Source organism: Lutra lutra, chromosome 7, assembly GCF_902655055.1.
Source record: "Lutra lutra chromosome 7, mLutLut1.2, whole genome shotgun sequence".
NCBI classification, from domain to species: domain Eukaryota; kingdom Metazoa; phylum Chordata; class Mammalia; order Carnivora; family Mustelidae; genus Lutra; species Lutra lutra.
Window position 1 is genome coordinate 60,155,152 of NC_062284.1, and position 25,666 is coordinate 60,180,817.

At 57.1% G+C, this 25,666-nt stretch overlaps 1 protein-coding gene across 3 annotated transcripts; it reads left to right on the plus strand.

Annotated features, from left to right (window-relative positions):
• The first annotated feature begins 1,727 nt into the window (after nucleotides 1–1,727).
• BAHD1 (bromo adjacent homology domain containing 1) lies at nucleotides 1,728–25,252 on the plus strand. Of its 3 annotated transcripts, none has more exons than XM_047737559.1 (7): nucleotides 1,728–2,060; nucleotides 16,481–17,917; nucleotides 19,692–20,074; nucleotides 21,014–21,173; nucleotides 21,582–21,658; nucleotides 22,434–22,534; nucleotides 22,985–25,252. In XM_047737559.1, the coding sequence occupies exons 2-7, from the start codon at nucleotides 16,495–16,497 to the stop codon at nucleotides 23,172–23,174; spliced, it is 2,334 nt and encodes a 777-aa protein (XP_047593515.1). In that variant the 5' UTR covers nucleotides 1,728–2,060; nucleotides 16,481–16,494; the 3' UTR covers nucleotides 23,175–25,252. The 3 variants fall into 3 exon arrangements, with proteins under 3 accessions (XP_047593515.1, XP_047593517.1, XP_047593516.1); XM_047737561.1 differs by having other exon boundaries at nucleotides 22,443–22,534; XM_047737560.1 differs by having other exon boundaries at nucleotides 19,695–20,074.
• The last annotated feature ends 414 nt before the right edge of the window (nucleotides 25,253–25,666 follow it).

Consider the following 25,666-nt stretch of genomic DNA (forward strand, 5'->3'; position numbering starts at 1 on the left):
GAAGTTTCTGTGCCATGGTCTTAGCTTTCAGCTCTCATTCACACACTTCCCCTGCTGGGTGACCATGTCCTTTAAACGTGTTTCCCAACAAAGCTTTGACTGGCTGGGCCCCCTTGACAGCTCTGGAGGCAGATGGGGAAAACATCTTCTAGAGTTCTCTCTCCCCGCCATAGAGGCTAACAGCCCTGATTGTCTTAAAGGCTGCCTTTCTGAGTGCCGGAGTCTCAAGGTCTAGGAAAGGCTAGGCAGCATGTGTGGTGCAGGAAGAGACCCTCAGCCACACTCTGAGGCTGGCTTTCTCTGCACGCCTAGGCTGCCCCAGCACTCGGGGTGCTTCTCTCAGCCAGAAGTGGTGCTCGGCCCAGCCCCTCCCTGGGCTGCTCCCAGCACTCTGGAGACTTGACACTACCGTTTTTGCTGCTGCTCCTTTTACCTCCCAAACCTCCCCTCCCCCGCCTGAATTGGGAATGAGGCTTTGTTCTGGGGTGGACTCAGCATTTCTCAAGAACCTACTATGTGCCCAGGCAGCGCTCACTGAAGTGAAGCCCTGTGCGGACTCAGGCGACACTAGCTGCCCAAGACACAGCCCCTTCCTGCATCTCCCAGGGACCTCCCACACCTCCGTGTGACCTCAGCCTGCTGTGCCCACCCACCCCGCTGACCCCGCGAGCGTGCTTGGGCTTGGAAAGGCACGTCTGTGGGTGTGAGACGGAGCCACAGCGTTCGGGGACTAGGGGGGAGCCAGGTAAGTGACCACGCTTGGTCCCATCCTGGCTTGGGGACGCCGGGGAGGGAGTCCAGCCGGGGCTGTCAGGCTGCCCGCCCCCTCCCCCCCCTCCCCTGGAGAGCTCAGATGTTGCCCGCGGTGGTGGAAGAGGGTGTGTGGGTGTCAAGGACTCACAGACCAGGCTCTGCTGTCAGCTGGGAATGGATGAGGGTTCCACACACTGCTTCTGAGAAAGGTGAATTAGGAGCTGGAGTGGGGGGCGGTAGGTGAAGGGGAGAAAGAGGAAAAAGAGATGCGGGTGAGGGGTTACCGAGCTAGGACCGACCTTGCTTGAAAGGAAAGGAGACGTGGCAGGCAGGGAAGTCGGAAAGATGAGGCAAGGGCGGGAGGGGCTTTTCAGCAGTCGGGGCCCTTTCGCTGGAGTCTGGGGCCCTTTCTGCAGGAAAGGGGGGTTGTTCTCGCTTGATTTTTCGGCTGGTCTTCCCGAGGCTTTGCCCTGGGGGCAGCAGCCGCTGGCGAGGGTGGGGTGTTTCTCCGCCCGCAGTTTTCTACAGTGGGTGCTAAGGAGGAGAAGGGGGGAAAGGGGATGTAGAGGGGTGATGGCCAGGGCGGGGGCGAGATGAGATTTCTCGGGGGGTGGGGTAGCAGCTGGGGGATTGGGGCTCCAGGGTCGGGTCACCATGGGATACCGGCTCCGGCTCTGCAGCCGAAGAGAAAATCCAAGAAGCCGGCAAAGAAAACCACCCCCCGCCACCACCCTTGGCACCGTACCCCTCCCCCCAGGCCCCACCACTCCCCGCACCGCCTCCCCCGGCCGCCTCGTGCTGCCCCCTGCGTTGGGACGACCGACCCACGGTTCTGATTGGTCGGAGACCGGGAGGGGGAGCCGAGGGCCGGATTGGCTGGCGGGGCCAGCGCAGGGCGGGGCGGCTGATTGGCGGAGCTGGCCGAGGGGCGCGCTGCTGATTGGCTGGGGACGAGGAAGCAGGAAGGAGGGCGGCGGAGGCTCCGCTCTTGGGGAGTTTGTGGGGGAACCGCGAGCGGCGTAGCGGATCCCGGAGCCCGGCCCCCGCCGCCCGCCCGTCCGGCTGCCTGCCCCGCCCGTCCGGCCCCCGCGGTCCGCCCGCCCCGGCCAGGCGCTCCCGCCCCCCCGACGGCCCCGCCCGGCCGCGGCCCCCGCTCCGCCCGCCCGGCCCCGGCCCCCAGGAGGAGGCGCTGACGCAGCAGCGTGGAGCCCGGGAATTGAGCGCCCCCGGGGGGTTCCAGCCGCCGGATTCCAGCCCGGCTGGGGCCTGCGGGCGCCCTGAGCCGCGCCGTCCGCGCCGCTGTCCGGGTGAGCTAGGGGCCGGGGTCGAGGAGGTGGGGGTAAAGGCACGAACAGGCGAGAGGGAGCGAGCAAGGGAGGTAGACAAGTGGAGGAGAGAGAACCGGCCGCCCGTCAGCGCGCCCCACCGAGCGCGCCGCGCCGCCGCCCCCGCCAGCCCGGGAAGGGACGGACGGACGGACGACGCGAAGCAGGTGCGGCCGCTCGCTTGCTCGCGCTGCCTCCCTCCCTCCGGGTCCGGCGCCGCGGTCCCGCCATCGGGGAGCGCAGCGCGCCTCGAGGTGACAGCCCCCGGGGGCCGCCCGCCTCTCAGGCTGGGGGCGGGGTGGGTGGCGGCCGCAGGGTGGCAGCTTGGCCGGGCGGCGGCGGCGCGGGCGTCCCGGGCCGCGGAGGGCGGGAGGACGCCGGTCGTTTCCTCGCCGCGGTGGAGCGGGCTCGCCTCCGAGTGCACGGGCAAGTCCCCCCCCCCCCCCGCCGAGGGCCCCCCCCCCCCCATCGCGGTCCCGGAGGCAAGGGGCCGCGGCCGGGGGCGGTGCCGCGGGATCGCCCGCTCAGGGTGGGGGGCGCCCTCCTGCGCTGGGAGCTGACCAGTTATTGCTGGGTGGGGGGCTGGGGCTGGGGGCCACACCGGAGCCGGGGGTAGTGTAGACCCTACCCTATCGGGCTGGAAGGAAGGGAGGCGCCGAAGACGGAAGGGAACCGGTTCGAGAAGCGAGTGTGGGCCGCGGGAGGCCGGGCGGAGACCGTGCGGAGCGGCGGCCGAGTCCGAGGTGGGGCGGGGGGAATCGAAGTTGTCAGACCGCCTCCAAGTGACAGCGGGACCCCATGCTCGCGGCCCGGCCTGGTCTGGCCCAGCCCGCCTCTCCGTCTCTTCTTCGGGGCCGGGGACTAGGTCAGGTCGGGCCCGAGGGGCCCGCTCCGCGGTGAAGCGCCGGACAAAGGCGGCGCCTGAGCGGGCGCAGGTGGTGGCGTCGGGGAGGGGAGCAGGTCCGAGCCACCCACCCCGAGGGGCGGGCGGCAGGGCCCGGACTCTGCCCCAGGGACTGCGGGGGGCCAGGGTGCCCGCCGGGAGAAGCTGCGACAGTGGCTCACTGCTCCAGCCGCAGATCACCTCCCGGTTCTGGGAAGAGTGGGGTCCACACGGCTGGAGTGGAGAGCCAGAGGTGGGGTTGTGCACACAGTGGGCCTGGCCGGTGGCGACAGTTTGGTTAGCCACTCTAGAGCCTGCTAGGAATGAGGGGTTTCAGCAAGCAGAGTCTGCCCATGAGGAGAGGTTTAGTCCCACCTGGGACATCTAGTCGCCCATTGTCGACAGTCTTAAGAGGATAGAAGACCAGTTGGATTGGAGACTAGGAGATACCCCACAAATGTGCTGCAGCAGCCCATCCACAACTGTTTTCAGCACTTTTCTTTAGCCAAGAAGGTACCCACAAAGGGTAATGAGAAGCTGGAATTTAATGATTAAATGAAAAGGTTTCCAGTCTTTCTCCTTTGTGCCACCCGAGAGACTATCCCACCAGCCTCTCCACTCCCATGTCTTCTGAAAGAAAAGGAGAAAAGGGCCCTCTCCACTCCCATGTCTTCTGAAAAAAGGAGAAAAGGGCCCAGCACATATCCTGTCCTGGAGGGATACCACTGTCCTTGGCTGGCTAGAGGACACTTGGGAACCAGTGGCTTAAGCTCTTGAGTGCCAGTATCCCCACCAGTGATCATTTCTAAGCTGGATGCTGTTTTCCACTTGTGAAAACCCACCCAGAACTCGGGGCTCCTCATGGGATCGTATACCTCTGTGAAGAGTTGGGATCACAAAGACAGGGAGATTGAAGCTGTTCTGATTGTCCACTTTTGCTGAGATTCTGGGTTCAGGTCCCACCTCAGGTAGCTGTTGGGTTAGGAGTTTCTCCCAGCTGAGGTTAGCTGTAATCCCATCCGGGAGAGTTGCATGTCACTCCTGCTTAATGTGGACATGGAATTAATTCACAGCCACCCTCCGAATCCCTCCTCAGAAGGGTCTAGAACCCAGCCTGGGTGGAGTTGAGGCTTGTGGGAAAGGGAGGTATTATCTCATGCAGGAGATTCAGGTTTGTTCTGGGAGGATTTAATTGTATGTCTAAAATTCGGAGAACTATTAAGAATTTCAAGGCCTTGTCTCCTTTAGGGCTACACAGTATATGATTTCTTTTGGTGGCAGTCAGAAGGGGGTGACCTGGTCTGGCCACTAGACTATAAAGGGAAATTGCCGAACAGTGTTTCCCGCTTTGACAGGCTCTTACCTGTCCGGTCAGGTGTTCAGGACGGTTTGCTCTGGAGAGTTTGCTCCAGTGAAGAGTTTCTCTGTTTTTCGTATCTCTTTCCTTCCCTTCCTTTCTGTTGCTCTGCTGTCCCCATGGCAGGCCTGTGTTGTCCTGATCTGGCCGCCTTTTCTCTCCTGCTTCCTCTGGCCCTTCTGATCGGTCTGTACGTAGCTGCTAGACGATTCTTCCCAGAGCACTCCTTCTCCCATGTCATTCCCCTGTCCACACACTTCCAGTGGTTCTTCTTTTCCTGCAGCCTGACCCTAGACGGATCCCCTCAGCTCTCTCCTGGCTGGGTGCAGTGATCCCCCTGCATCATTGCTTCTGCTGCTTTCTCTAGTTGTCCCCAGTGAGGAGCCTCTTGCCTTTCTCTCCTTCTGAACCCTACTCATCTTTGTTTTGCTGTCACTCAGGGCCCTCCAGGCCAGCATTGCTTGCCTCTGAGATTGTGACCCTGGGTTTTATAACATGATATCTTCTCGAGTGGTTTTGTAGGTTGATAGTTTCTTAAAGAAGGGATAGTTTAAGTGTTAAAGCGGTGTGTGTGTGAGAGAGAGAGAGGGAGAGAGAGAATATTATGGGATTTCTGATACACTGTTCTGCATGCTGTTATGTTGAATGAAATAATGCAGTTGGCTACTTAGTTGATTGGGAACAGGGGAAACCTTCCCTTCTTCCAAAGAAATGCTCAGTATGGAGTCCTTGGTGGTTTCCAACCTTTTCTGTCAAAGGCACATAGATAGGACATGTTTGGGATGCTTTTGCTTGGGAAACAATTGAAACTTAGCTGTTGTTTCTGATACTCTGGCTGGTGGAGAGTTCTGTCCTGTGGATTGCTCACATGACACCATATAGACATGAATTGGAAAAGAGCTGTAATCCTGTTTTCCTCCTATCCCACCAGGCCATTCTCTCCACCCGGCTTTGCTGCTCTTATGCAATTTTCCTTGTTGTCCATGCTAAATGAATCCATATGTTTTATCTCTTCTCAATCCTGGGTGTAAATGAGGGAGAATACAGTTTTGAGAACAGAAAAGAATAAGATTCCTAGGTCCGGCCACTGGACAGGACTTTTGGGACTGGCATGGGAGAAGGTGTTTATCACTGACATCGGAGGCCTGATCAGCCTCATATCAGACCCGTCCCATCGAAAGGAAAGCTATGATCCCAGCTTTCTTGGAACTTCCGTTCTTGTTTACCATCAAACCTTGAACCATGGGGAAATGGGAACAAGAGCTGATGACTGGTTTGAGTCTAGACAGTGAAAAAATAAATTCTGCATCCATCCCCTTTCCCCCAAACCTCCCTTTTGTGCCCCAGTTTGATGATTAATGGGCCAGCATTTCCCTTCCAAGCGGGAAGGCCACCCCTCACAGTTGCTATGGCAATGCAGACCGCTCCCGTCAATTAAAAAAAAAAATCCCTACTACTTCTCTCCTCCTTGCTTCTCCTATGGCAGGAGACAGGCTACCTCAGAATGCATCTCCTGGGCTCTCTCCTCAGCTGCTCAGGCTGTTTGGCTGTGCGTCCTAGAACGCAGTCCTTCCTCACTTTCTGGGGTCTGCCTGAGTTTTATTACCCTGAGCCAGTCGTGCCCTTCTTAGATCCAGCAGTCCCTGGAACACGTCTGTGAGGAAGCAGAGAAAATGACTTTATCTGCAATGCGAATTAAAGACCACAGTGAGCCTGCAGCTTTCTTTTCTTTTGGGGTTAAAAAAAATTCCTTCCGTACCTTCTCTCTGCTGGGTAGAGGTATAAGTTGGGGATGGTTTTGACATCCATAAAGGAAGTTTCAGTAAACCTGGAAGGAATTCAGCCTTCCAACATACATACTTCATATTGAAGTCGTAGGGGGATTTTCAGTTTATTGATTTTTGTCTCTTCCCACCTCTCTATCCCAGCATTCGGGAGAACTTGTGTTTTCATTTTATCTGTCCTTACTCCTTTTGGCCTTGCTTTGGCAACATCTGGCCTCAGTGCCCTGTCGCAAGGTGAGTCATGAAAGGAAAAAAAAAAAATCTTAAGGGAAAAAGTCTCGAGTTGAGAAGTAGCCTGTGTTGAACTGAGGCTGCCAGCTGAAGCTGCTGGGTTTATGGAGCATTATATGAACAGCCCCAACATTAAAGGGCCTCCTTTTTATGAATGGGTTGCGAAGAATGTAAATAAAGCAGCATCTCTCAATGGGGAAGCATTTTACATAAGCAGTACTACCCTGGCCCAAGTATTTATGGGAATTTGCTAGCTCAGTCTGGCAAGACTCACTTCCTTTGTGAACTTGCCATTGTGTGGGGGACTTCGGAAGACAAGGAGAGTGCACGGTTTGACACCAAGGGCTGCCCCAGCGCTCCTGCTCTGTGGGTCCATGGCCTTGACCCGATGGGCCAGCTCATGGCTAGAATGCCTGTTAACTTTGAAAAGACAGAAAATACGGAGAGTATTCAAGAGTCCGTGAAGATGAGAACCTGAGGCTCCTGATGGCCTAGGCCCTGAGATTCTGCAGCGCCTCACACTCTGGGCTGCTTTGACCTCCCCAGGTCAGGGGGCCAGGGAAATCTTGGTGGATGAAATCCTGCCTGGTTTTATGGGAGGCACCTCACCGGAATAAAATGGGCCGGTTTGAATTTCAGCTCCTTTATGTTTCCCCTGCCCACCTCCTGGTACTACCACTAATGAGCAGTAAACCTGCTAACAGGGAGGAGGAGGAAGAGCCCTGGCGGCAGCAGCCTCAGAGGCCTGCTCTGGGCCAGACGGCTGGCTGGACAGGCCCCCTCAGCTCCACTGAGCTCCGGTCTCCCCCTTGACTTTGCCCAGCTGAGCAGTGGCAGCCAGCCCTGGACTTCCAGTGGTGGAATTGGTACCCTGCCCAAGGTGATGTGCTGAGCCGCTCAGGACCAGAGGACTATGGGTTTGCTGAGCTCGCCTCAGGGCAAAGTCATGTCCAGGACTTTGTATTGTGTCCCAAGGAAGATTTTTCATCCAGATTCCATTTTTCCTGGTGGGAGACACCTGCAGAGGATGGTTGGGTATTCACCTGACTCAGTGTCCTACAAAAAACCAAAAAACAGTGTCCTTGAGAGCCTCCGCATGCCTGATCCACCAGGAATAAACGAATGGGTTTGTCTCTGAGCCTTCCTGAGATTTGAAATGGGAATTTTTTTCCAAGGCCCGGTGACCAATTTACCTGAATGGGAGAAAATGATAAGTGACTTCTCTTAGTTAAAGGGATCAGTGCCAGGCAGGAATTTGGTGTCTCCATCTTTTTTTCTCACATCCGTTTCTTTTCTGGCGGGGGGGCAAGGTGCTTTGATCCCCCTGCCCTTGGTTGAGGAGGTAGGACCCTAGGGTATGCTTCTGCCTTTTGGGACCTGAGGACCTCACCGGGAGTGGTGTTGGCTGCTGCTCCTTCCTTTCCATCTCTGGCCCCAGTTTGACGCTTCCCCCACCCCCATCCCCAACCCCCAATGTGGCTCTTTCAGTTTCCTGCCTGCAGAGGAGAGGGGTGGCCCACCCTTGGGCCCCCGGCACCCCACTCCCCCCAGCTTAAGCCTCTCTGTCTAAAATGGGGCGGAGGAGGGAGGGCGATTCAGTTTGTTAATCACATTCTCATCTGGCCAGGTGGTTTAGAGGTGAATTATTAGCGTTGAGAGGATCTTTGTAGAAATCATGGGAAAGGTGTTAGGGTGCTGTTTGATGCCAGGATACCCTGACAGGCATGCCAGAGGGGAAGATGGAGTCCCATTCCTACTAGAATCAGAGTTGGCAGGCCCTCTTGCCACGTGCCTGGAGAGGGGTTCACGCAGATTCCACAGAACAGAGAGGAATTATAAAGTGGATTAAATGACTATAAGACATGATCTTCAGAAAAAATTGGAAGGACTTAGATTTATCAGCCCAAAAAGAGCTAGCCATGGGACAGTTAATACATCTTTGACTATTAAGATGGCTGTTCGGTCCGCGTGCGATGAGCAGACTTCAGTCCGCATTGCAGTGCGGGCGGGAGGGAGATTGCATCTGGTTCAGGAGATGTGGTGAGATGTGTGGGGGATGCCTGGAGCCCTCTCTTTTGGATTTACAGTAAAATGAAGGCAACACCTTTTCGAAGCCCTTTTCCCCTTCCTAGGATATGAAATGGATTTCTTCCCAGAGTTGACTGGGGACTTTGAGCAGACTTTGCTGTAGAAACAAATCTGTAAAAGTATGGGGATGTTCCCTGGCCGGCCGGCTGCTGCCATTTCACTGGAGTACATCTTTGGTTCCTTTGTGGTGAAAAGTCAGGGAAAATGACTAAGGTGTTAATACCAGCAATTAAAACAACACAGAGAATGTGAAATTGATTGTGCAGGTTTATCTCGAATGTTGGTCTGTGAGCCAGCAAGCTGTCCTGGGTGGCAGCAGGGGGGTGTGGGCTCTGGGACAGACACCAGGTGCCCCGCCCCCACAATCCACACCCTGGGGAGTGTGGGCAAGTTCTTTTACCCCTTTGTACCTGTTTTCTCCTCGTTTGGATGAGATAGTAACAACCCCCTCGTGAGGCAATTTTGAGGATAAATGAGAGTGAACGTTACACGTTTAGGGTGGTGCTGGGCAAGTAGTGAGCGCTTAACAAACATTAGCCATCCTGTTAGACTAGAAGCTTCGGCCGTGAATCAATTCCCTACTCTGCACACTTAGGAGATTTGAGGCCTGATAATGCTGGTTCTCTGCTGCTGAGTTCACCTGCATGTCTGTGATGCTCTTTGTCTTGATACAAGTGTGCCTCTAATACTGCCTCACCTGCTTAATGCTTTGGAGTAAGAAGTGGAATGAGAAGAATATCTTCCTGAGATAGAGCTGGGCAAGCTGGGGGAGAGAAGGAAGAGGATGGTAGTGGAAGAGGGTGGTGCTCTGTAAATAGAGGTTTCCCTGAAGTAGCCCTATTGAACTGTTGATCACAGTGAAGAGGCACAGTGCTCCGGACTCCAGGGAATGGGGGAGAGGTTTTTTTTTGGGGGGGGGGGTCAGAATTCCCAAGTGATGCCATCAGTCTAGAATAGAAGTATTGAACAGGGTGGAGCAGGTGGGCAGCCAGACCTCGGTTCATTCGACGACCTCTTATTAAGCTCTGGGGGTGAGATTTAGTGCTAAGGCAGGCAGAGCCCACCTGTCCCCATGGACCTTGCATCCTAATGAGGGTGTCACTAATCACTTAGTTAATTAGTTACCTGTGAGTTTTTCGTGTTGGGTCTAGTAGGGTTGGCCTCATGGTTCTCACCATGCTAGTGGAGCATTGGGAAGGCCCTGTTTTGGGTCTTGTTCTTTGGGGCTGAGCACCCCACTGGAGAGTCTGAGGGCAGAGCCCCCAGCTTGGCCTGGCCAGCCCGTTTCTTCTGTTCAGGACGAGAGACAGCACTTCCAGGCTTGGCAGACCATCTTAGCAATCTAAGTTGTTGGTTCCTGGAGTGTCCTGGTGGTGGAATCAACACATATCCTTTGCCCTCCTGGGCAGGTGCCCAGAGCAGGCTGGTGAGCTCTAGTTGTGTATTTTTTGAAGAATTGTGTATCAGTAGCGTGACATTTCCTGTTGGTTTTGCAGAGGGCCTGTTGGTGAGCTCTGGGGGGCCCTGTCTCCATTCCTATTTGATTTCTCCCCCACTGTTCACAGCCCGGAGCAAACGGGTCCCGCTCCAGGAGCAGCTGTGCTCCTGGCCGAGCCTGGCCACTGTGGGGTCTGCGTGGGAACATGTGAGGGAGCCTTAGCCTGGGATTCTCTTTTCCCCAGACTGGAGGAATCCTACAGGGAGCTCCTTAAGGTGAGTCTGGGAACAGTTGCATTTGTCTCCTGACTCGAGACTTCAGCTTTGGTCTGTTGCTGCTTCCTACATCCAGACATTTCTGAAGCAAAGTTCTCAGGCTAAGCTCCAATTTGCCCTCCATGAAGTCGCTGTGAGCCAGAGCTCCCCACTCCAAGCTCCACGCACCCTGTTACAGTCCTTGTCACACTGCCTTGTCCTCTTTTTTCCTACCAGTCCAAGCCCCAATTTCTTCATCTCTTTGGTGTTTTTCTTCTGCATTTAGCTGAATACTTGATACAGCGGAAAGGAATAAGCTGGTAGGAGCACCTGGTGTATCCCGGGCATTCTGCTGGGCACACTTCTCATTTAACTTGATCCTCCTGATGGCTTTGTTGTGTAGACAAGGATACCAGGGCTCAGGGAAGCTCAGGTTGTTAACCAGCCCCACTCAGGGTTAGCAGCAGCACAGAGTGGCTTCTGGCCGCAGCATGAAGAACCACGAGTTCTGTGGAGCCCCAGTGAGAGCCTGGCCGGCACTGGCTACGTGAGGAGGGAAGGTCCCAAGAGATGCCGTGTGCCTGGGAATGAGCAGTAGGGGCCCTGGCTTAGCTGGACTGGCACCTGCAGATTCGGGACCACTGTGTGTGTGTGGGGGGCATGGCCCGGGAAGAGGCTGGGGCAGGCACATCGCCTTGAGTGGGTACCTGTGCCTTTAAGGAAACCCTCTAAAAAACCACACTTTTGCATCGCATGTGATGACCTTCTGATTTGCCAGGTCAGGGTTTCTTAAAGCAGAGCACCGAAGTGTGACTGAAATACAGTGCTCTCTGCCCAGTGTCCCCGTTCTGTGGTCCATGTGTGTCTGTTGACTTCCAGGTCCTAGTGGTACACTGCCTCTTTCACTGTCAGCCCCTACCTGAAGGAAGGGCTCACCCTGCAACCAGGGCGCTGGCAATTTCTAGTGAAGAGATTCTTCAGCTCTACTGTTACTATATTCCTGTACTTAATTGCAGTCCTCAGATAAAATTGGAGGGTCCCTTTGTAGTTTGACTCGTCATCCCCTTCCTCCCCACTGAGATTTGTGTTCCTTTACAGTAACAAGAGGCAGGCTGTTTGGCTTTGTGTCTGAGCCAGAAGTAAGTGGGGGTCCCGGGTACTTGGGTACAGTTGTGGGGGGGATCTGTGGGGATCCCTCCTGCTGGGATGGTCACAGCACATAGGAGTAGCCAAGATGGGGGCCGGGGGCTCGGCTGGATTGGCGGAGGTACCAGATGCAGGGGAGGGGGATGACCTTTGCTGCTGGGCTGCTGCCACCTTTCTGGGCTCCTTGGAGCCTCTGGTGTGAAGTGTGAGGAGTAGGTGGTCTGATGGGCTGTGGATAGGCTGGGTGCTGCTAAGGGCGGGCCCAGCTCCTCAGATGACCCGAAGGCAGTCTATAAAACAAGCTGTTTCCAGACGGGTTGGGCCAGTTCCTTCTGGTGGGTGGGTGCTTCCTGCCAAGTGTTGTAGGACCCCAGCCTCACAATTGGGTGCCCACAGCCGGGGAGGCGAGGCCGGTGGCCAAGGCCACTGCTTTCTCTTTGAGGGCAGGCCCCCGGGGGCTCGGGTGCTTCTGCTCTCTGTGGATGCTCATGCTGAAACAACAGTCTGATGGCGGGAGCTGGCGAACTCACGCCTCCTGAGCCCATCCCCTGGGCCTTTCACCATCCAGTTGAGTGTTTCCCAGAGGCATAGAGCAGTTGGTCGGGGTTTGGTGGGGTATAGTTTCTGCCCCTGTCCACTTGTGTTGTAAACAGAGCCCCCCCCACGAGCCCCCCCAGTGTCTCCATCTGTCCCCAGTGTTGACACTTGCATGGTAGACTAAAAGTTGAGCAGAGTTCAGGTGCAAGCTGGGTTTTCGGGTTTGTCACAGCCCACACAGCTCCGGGCCCTGATGTGGGGAACCCCCGGGGCCAAGCCAAGGGCAGATTGCCCTCCTCTGTCTGTGGGTCTGGAAGGCCGGGTGGGGGCGTATGCTGGCCCACCGCCCAGAGACTCGTGTCATCCTCACCATCAGAAGGTTCTTCTGATGTACACGTTTGAGATGAGGAATCTGAAGTTCAGGGAAGCTAATTAAGTTGTTTAGCAGGGGCAGAGCTGGCATGCAAACCCGGGACTGCCTCCCTCGAAGGTTTGCTGCCTTCCAGTTTACCAGCGGTGGGTGATTCAAGAGAGGCCAGCCGTGACTGAACCTGCCTTTAGCATAAGACATTTCAGCAGCTTCACCTGTTTCTCCATGTAGTAGCACTAGCTATATTTAAATGAACAGGAGCCTGCCTTTGTGCTCTTGCTGCATTTCTTCTGATAGGAGATTGAAGAAACCCAGTGCTCATGAAAATCTCTTATCCCTTTGGGGGAAGTTATGCCAAGAGAGCATGCAAAGGAAGGCAGTGCTTAACTCAGTATCAGTTGTGTGACTTTGGGTATCATTGGAGGGAGGTGGCTTGGGTCAGGGCCCTTCCTGACCCTTATCCAGATGACCACCTGGTCTGCCTTTGCCTAGGACTCCCTCCCCCCCCCCATACTTTCCTCCTATGAAAAATAAACCAAAAAGCCAGGAAAGCAGAATTTGAAGTGCAGTGGGTAATCAAGGTTTCAGGAAGGGTAGTGGAGCAGAGCCCTGGGTCCTAAACCACTAAGAATGCAGGTGGGTATAGAGTCTAGAGCTGAGTAAATACAGGGGAGAAAGAGAGCAGTAGCCAACCTCTTCCTGCCGCAGGGCAGCCCCTGCTTACAGGAGTATCTCAGCTTGACCCACTGGTATTCCCTTCAATGGTGCCTGCAGGCCTTTGACCCTCCCTTGCCCACAGCCCCTTGGGTGTGCTCTGCCTGTGGGAGTGGGAGTGGGTGTGGTACCTGATGCTGTTGCAGGTTGAGGGCAAAAGGCAAGTCCTCCCTCCCTTTCTGCTCCTGTGGGGAGGACTCCTGCTAGCCCTGGACAGACATGGGATGCAGGATAGTGACGCTTCAGCTGGGCATGTTGGGCTTGCTCTCCCCCTCAATTGCATGACCCACAGTGCCTGGGCCTGTGATGGCCTGTTTGCCATCTTTAGGGTACACTTGTGATTTGGGATTCAGCCTGTTGTTTGCTCGGTCTTTGGCACGAAGGACACTGGCTGGTCACTGTCCTTCATGGCAGCTGGCTCTGTGCTCATCGGAGCTGGGGACAGTCAGACTGGTTTTCTTCAGTGCGGGCTAGCTTGACACAGTCTAAGAGAGTAGTCATAGGCCCTGGGGAGTCCATCTTTGGAACCTTCTCTCTGGGGGACCCAGACTCCCCATGCCTGGGAGGACAGGGCTTCCCCAGAGAAGGGAGTCCACACCCCCTTCTCTCTTGGCAGTGGTGGGAAGTTCCTGGTTGGGCTCTCGTGGGGACAGGGCAGCAGGAGGATTGGCAGAGCTGGAATGGGAACCATGCCTCCTGCTTTCCCAGGGTTTTCTTCCCCTGTGGGGCTGGGCCACCCCTGCAGGTTAGAGGGGCCTGGCAGTCTGGGAGCCCCCTCTGCCCAGCCCCACCCCGGGGAAAAACTGCAGCTGAAGTTCTCACAAGCCCAGCTTCAGAGCATGACTCACACTCGCTCTCCTCAGATTGGGGTGCGGGAGGCTGGCAGCTGAGTCCCCAGCCTCTCCTCAGGACGGTGTTTGACACTGCTGCCTTAGACACCACGTGAAAGCCAGGAGTTCTTTTGCTGGTAACAAGGGATTCGGTGGGTTCAGGGGAAGCCAGCAGGAGGTTCTCAGGCTTTCAGGCTTGATTTGGAAAGGGGACATGCGCCCTGTGGTTTAGAGGCTTCCTGGGATCCTGGGACAGTGGGTGTCCCTGAGGAACTGGGGAGCTGAATGGGAGGTGAGAGAGTAAGACACTGAGGAGAACACATCCAAGTTCTAGGGACAGGCTCCTCTCCCAGCCTCTCCCTGCTGAGACCTTTTGCATGTTGAGAGGGAGAGGCTGGGGGGGTGGGGCCGGTATCCCAGAGTCCTCCCTTGCAGCTGGTCCACTAGCAAACTGGGGGGGTAGGGGGGAGTGGGGCAGGCCAGTCCCCTCTCTAAGAGCTCTTTTGCTTCTCAGGCTTGCAGGCACCTCCCTGAGCTCACTGTCTTTCCCATCTGGCTCCTCCTTGCTCTGTACTTTGTGTCGGTGTCCTTAAAGGCCACAAGCCCAGGTGACCTCAGCCTTGGCCCCCAGCCATTCCCAGTCTGACTCTTCTGGTAACTTGGGGCCTGTTGAGGGGCTTCGGCTCTTGCTCAGCTGTGCGGCTCTTGCTCAGCCCTTGCTCAGCTGTGCGGTCTGTTCCTGAATCCCCTTGTCCCCAGGCCCTTTGGGGGTGGGGAAGGGCTGGGCCTAGGCTTTCCTAGGAAATACAGATGTGCTTCTTGTTGGGGCTCCTTCTCCAGCATAGGGGTGCCCCGCATTTGCGAAAAGGGCCTGTGGATTATAAAGGGCTAGGATGCTTTTCAGAGTGAAAGGAGGCATTGCTAATAAGCCTGCTGAGCAAACAGGGATGGGGGGGCCACCCTGCATGGAAGTTGGGGGGCCCTTAGGGAGCCTGGCAGACACCTGGGATTTTTTAGGAGCTCTCTGTCTGTGCTTCACGGGAGGAATGGGTTTGCCCCCTCTACCTCTGTCTTGCCCCAACCTGGTCTCTGGGCAGTGGCAGGGCCCCGCACGTGGCCAGAGCAGTGCCTGGCACAGTGCCTCCCTTTTCCAGTTTTCCGACTCCTTTCTGAGCCTGACACCCACGATGCTCTCAGCCTGGTTTTCCAAGCACTCCTTCTCAACTAGTACAGTGTGTGTGGGGAAAGAAGGTACCCAGTGACCCCAGCCATTGGCCCAAGGCCACAGGAATCCCTGGGAGCCCTCAGGCTTGGGGCTTTCAGGGTTAAATCCTGGCCTGGCAGGGACTGCTCCCAGCCTCTTGGGGAGAGGGAGTATGAATAACAATAGCAGTGGGGAAATCGAACTGGAAAGCCTGGGCCTGCTGGGTGGGAAGCGGGTAGCCGGTGCCTGGGAGGGCTGAGCCTTGTCTGGCACCTTATTTGGCAGCACCTTGCTTTGGATTGGGGAGTAGGTAGGGAGTGAACAGCTCAGTCGGCTCTGACCACGGACACTGACGCCCCCCCCCCCCCCCCCCCCCCCCCCCGCCCGCCAGTTCTGCATTGCCTTGGCCTTGCCGGCTTCCAGGATATAGCCCAGCTCTGGCCTCTCATTCAGGACGGGGGCCCAGGCTGCCCCAGGTATGTTGCGGGGTATTTGCTGAGCAAAGTTAGGGGATGCTGCCTGGTCATGGGCATTTTCTGCCCAGGGTTTTGGGCTTCCTGCCATGCATCCCCACAGCCTCCCACCACCCTCTCCCCAGTCCTCTTCTCTGCCTGGCATCTTGCCTACCAGGAGGGAGACCTGAGAAGTAGGACAGGACAGCAAGGCAGCCCTGGGCTGGTTTATCGGTTTGTCTCCGGTTAGTTCTTCTCTTTGATGCTTTATATCCCTAACTATTAGAGGCTGGTGGCGGTCTTATATGTGTTCCTACCCAGGAATGCTGGCCCTCGCCTTATAGCATCCCTTCTCTAGACCCAGGCACTGTTTGGGCTGCCCTTCCCCAGCGTCTGAACCAAGGTGGGGCTGGCCCCTGGGGCTGGCTGAGACCTCCCCTGTCCACTCCTCAAAGCCAGGCCTTTCCCTTCAGGGGTTTTTCCAGCAAGGCCCAGGTTATGGCTGCCCTGCTGTATGTGCCAGGCAGGGTGTCCCCACAGGCTGGACTTTGCTTTCCTCCGCAGCCAACCAGGCAGGTTCTTCACCTTAGTTCCTCGCTGTCCCTGTCATTATCTTCCTGTGGCCAATCTCAGAAGCCCCAAGATGGGGGAAGGGTTGGTAATGTTGTCAAAGGAACAGATGGGCTCCCACCACCCCAGCCACATCCTGGCCTGGTGTCTTCAGAGCCTCTTCCTGACCTGTGATAAGTATCTAGTGGGAGAAGGACAGGTAGTGAGAACTGAGCACTTTGCCCCCAGCGCCTTCTGTCTTCTGACCCCGGGGTCTGCATCCTTCCATAGGCCCTTGAAGGGCTTAGTTCAAAGGACCCTAGGCTAAAAGAAGAGTGGGGCAGCTAGCCCATGCACAGCTGTTGGTAGCCTGACCCCACTGGACCTTTGCACTCTGGAAGAGAGGTCTTGGGAAAATCCAGGCTGTAGATGGGTGGGGTGAGGGTAGGCTGGAGTTACCGAAGCGGGCGGCAGGGGGGTGACACTGGACGGGCTGCTGCAGAGGAGAAGACAGGCTGGGCAGCTCAGGATGGGCTCGTCTCATTGCCCGCCTTCTGCCCTGCAGATTGGGAGTACTCCATGACACACACACGGAGGAAGTCCCTTCCCATGCTGAGTTCGGGCCCCGCTGGCCACCGGGAGTCCCTACAGATGGAAGGCGGCAGCACGGAGCAGGGGGCAGAGAGTGTGGAGGCAGGCGTGCCTGAGAGCCCAGGGCACCTCACGGGGCGCCGCAAGAACTACCCGCTGCGCAAGCGCCCGCTGGTCCCTGAGAAGCCCAAGGCCTGCAAAGTGCTGCTGACCCGCCTGGAGAATGTGGCTGGTCCACGGAGCGCAGATGAGGCCGACGAGCTGCCCCCCGACCTGCCCAAGCCCCCGAGCCCAGCCCCATCTAGTGAGGACACCAGCCTCACCCAGCCCCGCAAGAGGCGCCTGGCCTCCCTCAATGCAGAGGCCCTCAACAACCTGCTGCTGGAGCGGGAGGATGCTGGCAGCCTGGCAGGCACCCGTCGCAGCCGAGGGGGTGACCCTCACCGCAGCCGGGACCGGGCCGCTGGGGGCTGGGCCTCCTCCAAGAAGCGGCCCCGGCTCGGGGACCTTGGAGGAGGAAGTCGGGACCTATCCCCAGAGCCAGCGCCAGATGAAGGTGCCCGTCGAGATGGTGACCCAGCGCCCAAGAGACTGGCCAGCCTGAATGCGGCTGCCTTCCTGAAGCTGAGCCAGGAGCGGGAGCTGCCCTTGAGGCCACCTCGTGCCCATCCAGAAGTAGATGGGCGTGCCGCAGAGCCACCAGCGTTGAGGGCTCCTAGGCCAAAGTGGGCTAATAAGGTCAACAGCAAGAACTATCCCAAGACCCGGCAGGGCCCTGGCTCTGGGGAGGCTGTAGGCCCACTTGGCTGGCAGAGGCACCCTGAGGAGCCGTGGCCGTCTGCCACCCCTCGTGGGCCAGCCAGCCCGCCGCCTTACCGGCCCCTGCGCCAGGCTCTGGAGAGCCCCTTGGGGCTACGACCCCACCTGCCCCTGCTGATGGGTGGGCAGGCAGCCTTGAAGCCGGAGCCTGGGCGCCCAGGCGAGGAGTCCCCTGCCCCCAAGCAGGAACTGCACCAGCCTTCCTTCCCTGCACCTCAGCTGTCCCCCCTGCCACTGCCCGGCAACCCTGCCCACTACAGTGGCCTGTGCGGCCGGCCCGAGCTCAGCGCACTAGGCAGCTTCTACCTGTACTGCAGCCAAGACGGGCTGCAATGTGGAGGCTACTCCCCCTGCCCCATGCTTCCCGAGGGCAAGTTGTCCCCAGTGGCTGCGCCTAACGAGGGGATCCTCTTGGCACCGAGCTCAGTCCCCGCTGGCACCCCTTTCCAGCACCCTCCCTGGGGCTCTCGCTACTGCTCTAGCGAGGACACTGGAGTGAGTGGCTACAGCATCTGTGAAGTGTTGCCGCCATCTCTTACCCATATTGGCACTACCTGCGGTGGCTGCCCCTACAAAATGCCTTTTCCGGCAGGTAAGCCTTCCTGGCTGTGGGATGTCCCAAGGACTTAGATGCGGAGTCCCAACAGGGTGGGCCATGGAGTGGGGTGGGGCTCCTTGAGGTCTAGCTACTGCGTGGGAAGTAGGGGACTTTGGGGAAGGGATGACTCCCCCAGTTTCACACCCCAGACTGTGGGGTAGTCTCAGAAAAGGGGTCCATGTCCCTTAGCTCTTAGCTCTGTTTTGTCCCCACTGTCTGTGAGATATTTTAGTGTGGCGCTTAGGTAGTAGCATCGTGGCAGGGGAAGGGGTAGGGAGAGCCACCCATCCCTCCCCGTCAGGACACCCATTCTTCTACTCTTGAGTAGCAAGTTGGATGTTGAAAATAGGGCTTTTGCGAAGGCTAGAATTCTGCTTTGCAGCAGCCCATTCCATCTGCCTGCTGGCCTAGCTCAGTGTTCATGGGAAGGTTGGTGGGTGCCAGGCCCCGTGCCAGCTGCAGTAGGACTCCTTCGCCCTGGCCAGACAGGCCTTGAAGGAGAGGTGGGACCCAGACATAGCGTCACCTTGTCGGGGGCTAACAAGAGCGGGCACCCTCCAGGAACAGACAGGCAGAGTCCCCTGGCCCAGGCAGGATGCTAACAGGGCCCTTAGCTTTAGTGTCTACCTTCTTAGCGAGGCCTAGACACCTGAGAGGCTTGCAGTGCAGCCGCTGAGACACCCCCCACGGGGCTCTCTTCCCCCAGACTGGCAGGGGTGTCCTCACATGCCTCTCCAGCCTCTGTCCCTGGCTCCTGGGTAGAAATGAGGTGACCAGAGTCATCCTGTCTGGCAGGTCTGCCCTGCTGCTGATGAAGTGAGAGGCTGGGCCTTACCAGGGCTCTCCCTGCCACCACCCCACACCCCTTCTTGTAGGGGTCTATAAAACAACTTTATAGACCAGTTGACTCTGGCCAGACTGGTTGTTTCAGGTTTTGGCGTGAGTTAGAGCTCTAAGAAATGAGATCAGGCTGCTGCTTGGGCTTTGCCTTCTTTTTTTTGTCCCACTCTCCCACATCTAGACACCTAATCCTGGAACCCAGGATCCTGTCCCCTTGCCCTGGAACCCCAGGAAGCACCATGAGCCGGGTATTGTTCCGAGCACTTTACATGTGGGAGGCCACATGGCAAGTAATTGAGTACAGATCCTGGAGCCAGACTGCCTGGAGTGAAATGTTCTCCCCTACTTCTTTAGACACGTGACTATGGGACAAGCCAGGAACTGCTCTGTGTCTCAGTTTCCTTGATTTATAGAATGGGTCATGGTACTTAGCTCGTAGCATTGATGTGAGGATGAAATGAGTTAATACATTGATAAGAGAAGCACCCAGGATCCCCTGTATGATAGCTACCACCCCTCCTTCTGTTGCAGGGCACAGAGAGGTAGCATGACTTACGTGAGGTCACACAGCCAGTGAGTGGCAGGTCTGGGGTTCATATCCTGGGCTGACGCCAGCTCCCCTGCTCCTAAGCACTGTGGGAGCCTTAAAGAAGATTAAGTCAGAGCTAGAGACACTGTTCCCATTGCCCCACTTCTTTCCGGCCACTGGGGAAGATGGAGATGGCCATGGGCCAGCCTCCAGGGGCAAGAAACACCCTTGGCCAGTCACTCTGATGGTCCACCTCAAGGCCCCTGACTCCACTTGCCACCCCAGCGACCCCTGGCTTCACGCTCAGAATGAAGACAGGAGCAGGCTCTGAAAGTGGGGGCACCAGTGGGGTTACTACTCATCCTTCCCTGTCTTCACCTCCCTCTCCTTTTTTCCCAGAAGGCTGCAGGTCCCTAGGCCAGTTGGAATTTCCCCTCCCGGAAGCCGGCCACCCTGCCTCACCTGCCCACCCCCTCCTGGGATGCCCTGTGCCCAGCGTGCCACCTGCAGCAGAGCCCGTCCCCCACCTTCAGACACCCACCTCGGAGCCCCAGACAGTAGCCCGCGCATGCCCTCAGAGCGCCAAGCCTCCTAGCGGTTCCAAGTCTGGTCTGCGCACAGGCTCCAGCTGTAGGCACACGGCGAGAAGCAAGGCCGCCTGCAGGCCCAGCCACCCCAAGCAGCCACGGGTCCAGCGTCCACGCCCACGCCGCCGCCGCCGCCGCCGCACGAATGGCTGGGTTCCTGTTGGGGCTGCGTGTGAGAAGGCTGTCTATGTCTTGGTGAGTGCCAAGTGAGAAGGAGGGTGGCGGGGGGACATAGGACCTACTAGGAGAGGATCTTAGGAACCCTTGGCTTTGGTCTCTCCCGAGAGGTGACAAGGGACTCTAGCTGACTTACACTGTGGGCGCTGATCATGCTGGCCCAGCCTGCTCCCCCAGCCCCGGCTGATCTGGGATCACGTGCCTTGGGGAGGTGAGGGGGTACACAGTCAGGATAGGCTGCTGGTCTCCGTCTCTGTCACTGACTCTCAGGGAAGCCATCTCAAGTGTCTTCACCTCTCATCCTTGATCAAGCGTGCGGCCTCTTCTGTCCTGGATTATAAAATGGAGGACTCTCCCAGGGGCTTTTTGGATAAGTGTATATAGAGGGAAAGTTGAGATAGAGAAAAAGGAGTGATCCAGGATCATGAGGGTTGATGAAAAGAGTATCGACTAAACTGGATGGAGCTAAGGTGCTCTCATCCTCACCGCCACCCTGTGAGGTGCGTATCCTGTGTTTCTGTCCTCACTTTGTAGACGAGGAAACAGGTATAGCAGTAGATTAAGTCATTTACCCAGGGCCACACCACTTCACAGTGGTGGTTTAAGGGTCAAAACCAAACTGCCCCAATAGGAAGTTTGAGGACCTTCTCGGTGCTGGGGCTTGGAGCGAGAGAATTGGCTGCTGGGGTATGGTGGTCACAGCGCAGCCCCAGAAGCTTTAGGCCACTTTCCCACCCCTGTTCCTATTTTTTATCCTTTCTCCAACCATGGGGAGCTCCCACCCCATCCTGCCCCTGAAAGCCAGGCTTAGGGAGAAGAGGCCACTATGCAAACTGCTTTTGTCGCTTCCCATCCTCAGTGGTTTGCCCAGAGGAAAGCACACAGAGAATGTCTTCCTCTCTCCCCCTCCTTCCTCCACTCCTCATGAGCCCGTTTGTGTCCATGGTTGTTGCTCAGGATGAACCAGAACCAGCCATCCGAAAGAGCTACCAGGCGGTGGAGCGGCATGGAGAGACGATCCGAGTCCGGGACACTGTCCTCCTTAAGTCAGGCCCACGGAAGACGTCCACACCTTATGTGGCCAAGATCTCTGCCCTCTGGGAGAACCCTGAATCAGGTACCCCCTGCCTGGAGTCTCACCTGGCACTCATCTCCTCGTGTTCTTGGCACGGAGGCTGCCTTCACTCAGCCGGCTTCCGTCTGTTTGGAGGGCTGCAGATGGCCTTGTGGCTTGGGTCGGATCAGCTCTTTAACCTTTCCGGCCACCAGGACCTGGGCACCTGTCCCCCCCCCCACCTGTCCGTGCCTCCCCGAACCCCTTCTGCCACCATGCCTGACAGCTCTCCAGGCCCCTGATCCACCAGGCTTGGCCCAAGGTGGGGGATCTGGGCGGCTGGAGCCTGTAGGATTGGCCCAGACGTCGAACCTGGGTGATCGTCCTGGGCAGGTTGCCAGCCTGCCTGCCTGTCTGAGTGACTCTGAGGTCACCAGCTCAAGCCCTGACTGCTTCTTCTGTCCCCCCTAGGAGAATTGATGATGAGCCTCTTGTGGTATTACAGACCAGAGCACTTACAGGGAGGCCGCAGTCCCAGCATGCATGAGGTGAGTTGCCTGGCAAGTATGGCAGGGAGGGGAAAGGTGGCAGAGGGAGAAGTTGTGGCACCAAAGAACATGGTGTGGGGAGGCCGTCAAGGGCAGTCAAGTCATTGTCGCTTTGGACACCACAGATGGGCCTGGGTTTTAGCCTGTTTTCCCAGCACTGCCCCACTTTACGTTTCAAAGGAATGGTAGCCTTTCCCTTGAGAGGGGGAGCAGGGAGGGAGACCCCCCAAGGGCATGCCAGAATGGGAGCAAGTGGCTGTGTCCTTGTGGCACCAGGAAAGGGGAGGTGGAGCTGTACATCTAGCCCCTTTTGCTGCTGTCTGGGGCGTGAGAGGGAGGAGAGAAACGGCTTAGAACACCCTGGGCATTCTACTGGGCAGCATGTGAGGAGAGGGAGTGCCAGCAGGTATGGTCACTCGGCCCCCAGCCGAGGCTCCTTTGTGCTTCGTTGCCCTTGCTGGACTTGTCGTTTCATGGGGGAGATGAGTACCACTTCCCTTCTCCCCTGAGCCAGGGGTGGGGGTCAGGAGGCTGATGACATGGGGGTAGGGGAGTGGGTTTTGCTGGAGCAGGCTGTTCCTGAGTCTGATGGGACCTGGTAGACGCTAGGTGAGGAGCAGGGAGGCTGAAATCCGGGGGCTGCTCCTTGGCCTTCTGGGCACCAGCTGGAGTTATTTCAGGTCAGGAGGCCCAACAGAAGAGTTAATGTTGGCCTTGCTTCTGGCGTTCATGTGCTTCCAACCCTGGTACCAACATCCCCCTCTCTCTCCTTGAGCCTTTGCAGAATGAAGTCTTTGCATCAAGACATCAGGACCAGAACAGCGTGGCCTGCATTGAGGAGAAATGCTACGTGCTGACCTTTGCCGAGTACTGCAGGTGGGTGCCGCCCTGGCCCTTTGGGCCAGCCTCTCCCTTAGACTCCCCAGGGCTGTTTAGGGGCCTGCCTGAGATTCCCAGGAGGATCTCCTTCACAGGGCCTGACCTCCCAGAATGTTCTACCTCACAGCCTTCTATTGTCTGATGTTTATAGAAGAGAGAAAGATCGTTCCTTCTCTGAGGCAGAGCGCTTGGGGCAGCATTTGGGGGTGGTTACGGAACTGTCTGCAGAGAAGTGTCGAGAATTGGCAGGTGTCGGGAGGGAGGTCCCAGCAGATGTGCTCCCCCCAGTGCCCAAGAAGATGGACAGGTGATGGTCAGCAGAGAGGCCGGAGCGCCTGGGGACAGGGATGGAGGCGAGGCCGCAGCTCCCTGGGCAGGGTGGGGAAGGGGTTGATCTTCCTTCAGAGTGGCCACACTAAACCCAGCAAATGGCATGTGTCACTGCAGATTCTGTGCCATGGCCAAGCGCCGAGGCGAGGGCCTCCCCAGCCGAAAGACAGCACTGGTGCCCCCCTCTGCAGACTACTCTACCCCACCACACCGCACAGTGCCCGAGGACACGGACCCCGAGCTGGTCTTTCTTTGCCGCCACGTCTATGATTTCCGCCACGGTCGCATCCTCAAGAACCCTCAGTAGCCTCCTTGGGCCCACACTGGGGCTGCCCATGGGCAGGGGGGCTCGGGGAAGGGGGCACTGCTTGAAGCACAGCACTTGGTTAAGGGGCCACGGGGGCTGGAGGTTGCTGGCCTGTGGTTCTCTTGGGTGGGGGGGAGGGCAGGGACCCCTGTGGGTACTGGGCCCCTCAGGAGGGAAGGGGAGGCCAGGGTAGAAGGAAAGCATCACAGCCCTCAGCTTGACCCTGGGTACCTCTCTCTGGTTGCCTGGGTGGAGGAGACTTGTCTTCCCCGAGGCTGGGCCAGGCCTGAGGGGGGCCTCCCCCAGGGGGAGGGGAGAGTCCTTCAGGAATAAGGCCCAACAAGGCTCTTCTTTAGCCTCCCCTGGGCCCTTGGAGGGGGGAGTGGGAGCCAGCTTTACCTCACCCACTGTGACCCGCTGCTTCCCCATTGGCCTGGGACCAGGCTCTCCCAGATTCTAGCACAGCTCCGAGCTCCTTCCTTTAAGGCATAGAGAGCCAGAGTCTGGTTTCCAGAGCGTAGACTTTCCCTTTGTAGACTCGGGGCCTGTCCCTGGCTTCCTCCTTTGCCCCTGGAGTACCCCACAGTGCTGGGACAAGTGACCCAGTGCTGCACAGTCATGGGTGTGGCCCACTTGTGGGCGTCAGCTTCCTGTCTGCCTCCTGGTGAGGGCCATCCAGCAGGTCTGGCTTCCCAGAAGCTAACTGGTCAACACGGGGTTTGTCGCATCTGGGAGGGCAGAAGGGAGCTGGGAGGGGGTTAGGGGGCAGGGGGCAAGGAAAATTGCTACCTGATTTATTGAAGACTTTTCCTCTTGCCTTACACTTGGAGGTTCTAGGAAACCTCTTGCAGAACTTCATACATGACTCTTCAAGCCACACCTACCTGGAATCAAACCAAAGGAGTGCTGTGGCTCCCCTGCCCTGCCACCCCTTACCCTAGTCTTTTGTAGATTGCACTAATTTACATCCCTGCGAGAATCAACACTGTATCAGTCCACAGACCTGCTGAGCTGCAGCCACTCACTCTAGGAGCTAAGGACCTGCATTTTTAGTTTGTTCCTGTTGCCCAAGGGCCCTGTTCTCACCTCACGCTGTTCCCCAGGGTAGGTTAGGAGGCTGGACTCCCTGTTATCCTTGCCAGGACTAGGCCCTGGCCCCTCCTACCTCCCCTGGGGAGCTCTCTGTGAGGGGGCTGGAGTAGTCTGGTTCTATCCTATTTGTACCAAAGAAGAGCATGGTGGGGAGGAGGAGAGGAGCACGGAGTGGTCTGGGCCCTGCTGTTAGCACTTCCCCAGGGCACACCACTGGGGGCAGGAGCCAAGGGGGGCAGCTGTTCCTTCTCTTTCCCTAGGAAGGGGCAGGCACAGACCCAGCTCCAGCTAAGCAGGTGACACTGGGTGAGGACAGTCAGGCTGGGTCTGGAGAGGGAGGTGGAAGCAAATCCTGAGGGCCCTCCCAGCAACCCCAGGCCCTGTGCTATCCCTGAGAAGACAGGATCCTCCTGATTGGTCACTGGGCTTGGGGGAGGCCTAGAGGCTTCTGAGGTGAATTTACACCTGGAAAGCCCAATCCCAGACCCTGGGGAAAGGGACTAGGATGCCCTTGTATTGAATAAGCTGTTCAGAGGAAGGCGTGGGGCAGTGAAAGAGGTTGGCAGAGAATGGCTGTGGGGGCTCTGGAGAGACAGCCTGGGAACCTGCTCATTCCCAGGGTGCTGGGCCCTTGCTGCCAAGGAGCTCAGCCTCACTCAGCAGGAGAGGAGATCAAGGCCCCTCCTCCCCCGGAGGCAGGGTCTGCTGCCCAGAACTTAAAATGCTTTTGAAATCTCTTAGATGTGGAAATATTTTTTCGAACCTGAAAATGCAGCTGGTAGAATTTCAATGGAAGCATAATTCATGTAAAATATATTTTAGTTGATATTTTGTAAAATGCACTTTTTGTGTGTGTCGATCCTGGTTTCTCAGATCTGTATTTCAGTGTTTACAAGGGAGGGGGGACCTTTCCTCACCTCCCTTTTGACAGAGATTAGAAGTACTTCTTTAAGAAAAAAATAAATTTGAAAAATTGTATTGATTTAGAAAAGGATCATTTTCCTGTGTCCTGTCATCTTTGTTGGGGGCGTGGGGGTGTGTGTGCAGAGGGGCTCACTATTTATTTTGGGGGGCCCCTCTTAGCCCTTGCCGTGCAGGGGCTAAGGCCAATAAACAAAAAAGGACAGGAAAGTAGGGGGAAAGGAGACTGAGGGAATGAGAACTTGGGGTGACCTCTTGGGATCACAGTGGCCAGAGCTACCTGCCTGGACAGTGTGAAATGCTTGGGTTGCCAGACTTCCCCTGGCCAGTGACTCTGAAACAGGTCCCCAGGTGGGTATAGGGTGAAGATAGCACCTCATCACCAAGGGTCATGTCATTGGGGAATGAAGGTCACATCCCAGGCCCAGGCTTTATGACTGCCTGGCCCTTGGTTCAGCCCAGCCTCAGTGTTGACCATA

What these genes read in the sequence shown, in the direction of transcription:
- BAHD1 (XM_047737559.1), top strand. Translation starts at nt 16,495, where the DNA reads ATGACACACACACGGAGGAAGTCCCTTCCCATGCTGAGTTCGGGCCCC. An exon ending in AGAAGGCTGTCTATGTCTTG is followed by an intron (nt 20,075 to 21,013) that starts GTGAGTGCCAAG and finishes GTTGTTGCTCAG; the next exon opens with GATGAACCAGAACCAGCCAT. An exon ending in CTGGGAGAACCCTGAATCAG is followed by an intron (nt 21,174 to 21,581) that starts GTACCCCCTGCC and finishes TGTCCCCCCTAG; the next exon opens with GAGAATTGATGATGAGCCTC.